Source organism: Oncorhynchus gorbuscha, linkage group LG10 (assembly GCF_021184085.1).
Source record: "Oncorhynchus gorbuscha isolate QuinsamMale2020 ecotype Even-year linkage group LG10, OgorEven_v1.0, whole genome shotgun sequence".
Classification (NCBI taxonomy): Eukaryota; Metazoa; Chordata; class Actinopteri; order Salmoniformes; family Salmonidae; genus Oncorhynchus; species Oncorhynchus gorbuscha.
In genome coordinates this window covers 31,178,720-31,184,216 of record NC_060182.1, presented here as the reverse complement: position 1 = coordinate 31,184,216, position 5,497 = coordinate 31,178,720, and the positions used below count along the sequence as shown (strand labels likewise).

General features: G+C 42.5%; 1 protein-coding gene across 12 annotated transcripts in view; it reads left to right on the top strand.

Annotated features, from left to right (window-relative positions):
- The window catches only part of LOC124045867 (ankyrin repeat and SAM domain-containing protein 1A-like), a 189,225-nt gene extending 184,772 nt beyond the window's left edge, over nt 1-4,453 (top strand). For 8 of the 12 annotated variants that reach the window (XM_046365621.1, XM_046365619.1, XM_046365617.1 and 5 more), the window contains one exon: nt 1-4,453. This exon is cut by the window's left edge and continues 282 nt beyond it. Coding sequence is in view for 4 of the 12 variants with exons in the window: in XM_046365623.1 (XP_046221579.1) it covers nt 794-809 (16 nt within the window). In the remaining 8 variants the exon portion in view is untranslated. The other 4 variants (XM_046365624.1, XM_046365620.1, XM_046365623.1 and 1 more) reach the window with 2 other exon arrangements.
- Nucleotides 4,454-5,497: the final 1,044 nt, after the last annotated feature.

Below are 5,497 nucleotides of genomic sequence, written 5' to 3'. Positions count from 1 at the left end.
CACCTCTCCTCTGCCTCTTTCTTAGGAGGGCCAGAACCCTCCTGCCCTCCTCTGTCTCCACCTCTCCTCTGCCTCTTTCTCAGGAGGGCCAGAACCCTCCTGCCCTCCTCTGTCTCCACCTCTCCTCTGCCTCTTTCTCAGGAGGGCCAGAACCCTCCTGCCCTCCTCTGTCTCCACCTCTCCTCTGCCTCCACCTCCTCTCCTCTGTCTGCTGAAAGACTCAACTTCTCTCCTCCCCCTGTCTGTTATTCAGTCTACCATTATGAGACCTGCCTCTTCTGTCCTTGCCTCGCCACTGCCTCTCCCCCTGACCACAACTCTGTTAGTGGGGACTAACTGAACAACCTCCTGGACTAACACCCTGATCCCTGCTCCTTTTCACTGTGTTAAACTGCTGACTCCTCTGGGCCCTGAATCATTGCTCTGTGATCATCGTACAGTATGTTCCTAGGCATTTGGTTCCCCTTGCCTCTGAAGCATGATACTCTACCTTGTCCTTCCACTTCCCTCACATTGACACTGTTAGTTCTGCTTAAACTGTTCTACTGTATGGTGCTGTTATTCAATACCCCTAGCTATGATGTGTGTAGGACAGCTAATGTAATCCACAAATCCAGTCACTGATTAAGTTTGTTCAGTGGCTACTATCTCCATTCTACCTACCTACCTCCCCACTCCTCACCATTCCTCTTTCCCTCCCCCAAATTATTTTCGGACAATCCTTAATTGTTCTATCCATCTATCCCTCCTTCCTTTTTCCTTTCTCCTCTGGGTGCTTTTACTGCTCTACCAGGCGACGGCCACTGTGAGGCGCTCTTGAAGAACTTTCCCCTTCCTTGTTTCCTGAACTTTAAACTCCTGCCTCCAGTGCTCAGAAACAAATATCCGATTCTCTACAGCGAAGGATCACGTACCTGGATGAACATTGTTTCCAGAAGATTCATCTGTGAGAGACTCCCTGTTCCATTGTTGTGGTTCTATGCACATTAGTAGGAACATTGCCTGTTTCTCTGCAAGGGGATGGAAGACAACTCTGGACTAAACCCTAACCCCCTAAGCCCATTTGGGTTAACAGAGGGAAGTGCATGTTGATGCGTATCCTGTCTGATTTATTATCGCTCTTTGTATCGGTTGCCTAAACTTAATCTGAGTCTGGGAAACTGTCACTCTGTGTTATGCTGCCAAAGTAGGATAGGGTCCAGCACTGTGATAGATCTCTACTGGTAGCTATTGGAGGATAGATCGGACACAGAGGTTCAAACATATTATGGTGTCCTACAGAGATGTCCTCACTGTTATAGACAGCAGTGTGGGAAATCAATCTGAGCATGCCTTGCTCTTTGACTGAGAATTTGATATCTAGTGCAAATCCTTATTTGGAGTGTCATGAAAACTATGTGAATGCTTGGATGCTGGGGAAATATGTGCATCAAAGATGATATGAGGAGAACTTAAATGGACTGTTTATTCAATAGAGTATGAGCCAAAATGCATGAATTCTGCTCTAGCCACCAGTAATAGACTTGGGTGGCGGTTTCAGTCTAATTACCCAGCCTAGCCGGTAGATCCGTCAATATAGGGCTGATCGGTTATATTAACCTTAATGAGGAGAGCTCTTCAAATCTCTCACTGGAGAGGAGTGGTTAGGTGAAATGCGTCAAAAGAATAAACTGCTGTACCATCCATCTTTCCTAATCCAAGCGTGTCTTAATGGACTGAAAGATGAAGGCATAACCTTGTCAAGGCACATATTCTGTTTAGTTGGCATCTGGTCCATCCACTGTGGTGAAACAGAGGCTGATGTATACAGATGAAAAGTACAGCGTTACATAATGTTGCTATACTTTAGGCATGGTGCATTGAGTGTTCTCATTTGAAATCGTATCACTCTTTGCATCGATCTACATTTCTAACTCATCGCCATATTCTAAATAGTGCCAAGATGCAATCAACCCAATGTCTGTTGAAAGTAAACCGGGAAATAGGAGACTTTCCCTTTTTTCCCTTTCATTTTCACTACTCATACAGTTTCTCCTCTATGTTCATCATCTTGTCATTAATGACTGTCTGTTTTACTATTCACCCTGCCTCAGTCGATATTCAGTGTTAACATGGAAGCGGAATTTAATCATTATCTAGAAAAATCTGTTATCTTGATATCTACGCCATTTTGTTTTCAGTTGGCTCAGTTATTTTTTTAAATTATTTTAACCCCAGTGCTGTGTTGGTGTGTCTCCCTTCCATGTAGCTGACTACCATGACCGGACACCCAGCCAGAGTGAGAGGTCAGGGGTGACCCATACCTATGGGGTTGTGTTGTGTGGCAGGATGCATTTTTGGAACCAGGAGAAAGGCCACTTTCCATGCACCCTTCCTACCAGTACCACTGGAGACATGCTTACATACACCAGGAGGGCCCTACCTCCTCTCAGACACCCCTGGACCTTTCCTCATGCTCCACTCCTTCTCACCTCCACTGAGGTGTTCAGCTCCAGGGATCAGCGCTGTAGTTCTGTATCACACAGACAGGAAGTCAGCCCCCAAGCAGTAGGCCCAAACAACCAACATCCTCACTGCATCCACTTACTTACACGGGAAAATGGACTCAACGTGTCAAAGCTTGGTCAGTTATCCAGAGACTGAAAGGTGGGTGTTTGTTTGGTAGGCATCTCTTTCAATGTGAAGCACTCGACTTTAACATCCCTCCTTTTCTGTTTTTATTTTGTACAAATGTAAACATGTTTATCCTTGACAGGCCAGTGAATGCTGTTCAGACAGTGTATTTCATCTACGGGGGTTCGAGAGTGTCTTGTTCCCAGTTGTTGTTTTTCCCTGACATTTTGTGACTTGTGTATCCATTCCATGAGAGTCGAAGCTGGATGCTTCTCTAGATCGATCCCTCAGAGGGGCCTTTCCCATAAACGTATGTGTCTTCGCTGAGGGCTACGCTGAGCTAATGTTTACTCTGACAGGGAATTTTATTGAGGTACAGACAGTGGTAATCAACATAAAAATATATTTTTGAGAAAAGAAGTCGAGATCTGCCTGGATATCTCACTGGGAAATGGGAGACAGATTTAGATAAAGGAATGCATTAAAGTTGTCCTCGGTATGCTATGCTCACTAGGGTACGATTGGGTAGAATAATTACAATGTGAGATTCAGCAGTACACTCACAGGCTTTCTCATGTCCATCCATTCAAGCACCGAGTCAGTTACATCAAAGCATCGCTTTATCTTCATTTTCTCATTCATAACATACAGAACTGTGATAGTTAATGTAATAGTGTACAGGAGGAATAATCTGACATGGATGAAGTTTGGAGGGCTGTTCAACTGACACTACAGCAACTTTTAAAAACAGGGGGTGTCTTTTGTATGTTTAAACTGGACACTATAGGACCTGTTAGGAGGTACTGCGATGGCCTTTTATCCCCCCTGAATCGATTTGATTTATTTTAAACTAGTCAATCCAGAAAACCAGTCCTGTAAGATTTTAGGTACAATATGGTATCTCTCCTGGTACGTTGACTGTTTTCTGTTTTGGGTACTCTGTGTTCAGCTGGAGTGTTGCGCCTCTGTGGGTACATAGACTAGCTATATGGTACTCACTCTATATGATACAGCTGTCTTTAGCTGGTTGATGTGAGCACCTGCAGCTATCAACCTGGTCCTGTCTCCGTGTTTGCACATAAGGATCATGGGTAGTACAATAGGACTATTCTGATGATATTAATGAAGACTATGATGATGATAACAATGATATTGGATTGTAAATTAATAGCAGTCTGTATTTTGATACTTGAATGATTTTTGTTTTTATAGATATCTATGTATATGTATGTACGTATGTAATTGTTTTGCCACATTTGTAAAAAAAAAAAAAAAGGACTGTCTTATTAAGTTCAACATATCATGATACTGTTAAGTTCTAATTTTGAGTAAATAACTCACGGACACTAGAGAAGCTTAACCAAGTTCAATTCTTCGCAAAGGGTTGTTACAGCTGTAATTCAGACACAGACATGGCTTCCCCAGTGGTAGTATTCATACCCAACCTTGGGTGGAGTCTCCTTATCTCAAAACATTGCATCATTCTTGCTAATCAGGGAGCAAAGTGACATGAGCCTTCAACGGTTTCTCCCCTTATCAGTACTGCCCACATGCAATCGTGTTCCCTGCACTCAGCCCCTCCCAAGCTTCATTATGGCACCCCTCATGTCTCTTTAGTACCTAATGTTCCTATACTTCTGAGTATAACAATGTTCAAAGTTTCACCCCTGATTCCAACAATACCCAACGATGGAAAACGGGCCAAGAGAAAGAACTCAGAGGGACATCACTACAGAAACAAAGGAAAAAGATTGTAAATGACCTTTGGGCTTCCAGTCCTTTTTTATGGTTATTATTTTTCATAATTGTACAACTAATAAATGAAGAAATTGTTAACCAATTTCCTCTGGTCTTTTTTTCTATGTACTTGACAATCAATTCAGCCATGAAGAATTTCATACTGTTCTTAGTACTGTAGGCTCTGATTGTCTGGTTGTGACTAAACACACACGTTTAGAGAAAAGGTAATGATGATAGTATGATGAACCAACATGATCACTTCTTAGCATGACACATTCAATTTGATATTCAGACAGTTACCAAAGTGAAAGTCCCATTAGACTTCAGTGGTTAATGTTTACTGAAGACCTGGATACTCAATATCTCTAACTTCATTTCTATAGAAATGTTTTCTTGCTTTATATTTTAATGTGTAAAAGCTGAAATGTCACATGCTTGTCGGGTGTCAAACGTGTAAGAGCTTGTGTGAAGGGGAAATGCAAACCAGTGACTGTGATGAAGGGTGGGCGTTAGTTTTGCATCGCCCTGAGTGGGCAGAGCTTGCACATTTTAGACCATCTATTGGTTCTTAAGTGAAATCTCCACCTATCCGGCGCACTGGGATGCAAAATGAGCGTGCCGGTATTTTTCGAGACAAAGCAATCAAATATATTTATAAAGCCCTTTTTACATCAGCCGATGTCACAAAGTGCTGTACAGAAACCCAGCCTAAAACCCCAAACAGAAAGCAATGCAGGTGTAGAAGCACAGAGGCTAGGTCAAAAGAAAGATCGGGGTCCAGAGTAAAGCCAAGTTCCTTCACAGTTTTATTTGAGACTACTGTACAACCATCAAGATTAATTGTCTTAGCCAACAGAAGACCTCTTTGTTTCGTCTGAGTTTAAAAGTAAAACATATGCCGCCATCCATTTCCTTATGTCTGAAACACAGGCTTCCAGGGAGGGCAATTTTGGGGCTTTGCCATGTTTCATCGAAATGTACAGCTGTGTATCGTCCGCATAGCAGGGAAAGTTAACATTGTTTCCAAATGACATCATCAAGAGGTAAAATATATAGTGAAAACTATAGTGGTCCAAAAACGGAACCTTGAGAAACACCTAAATTTACAGTTGATTTGTCAGAGGACAAACCATCCACAGAAACA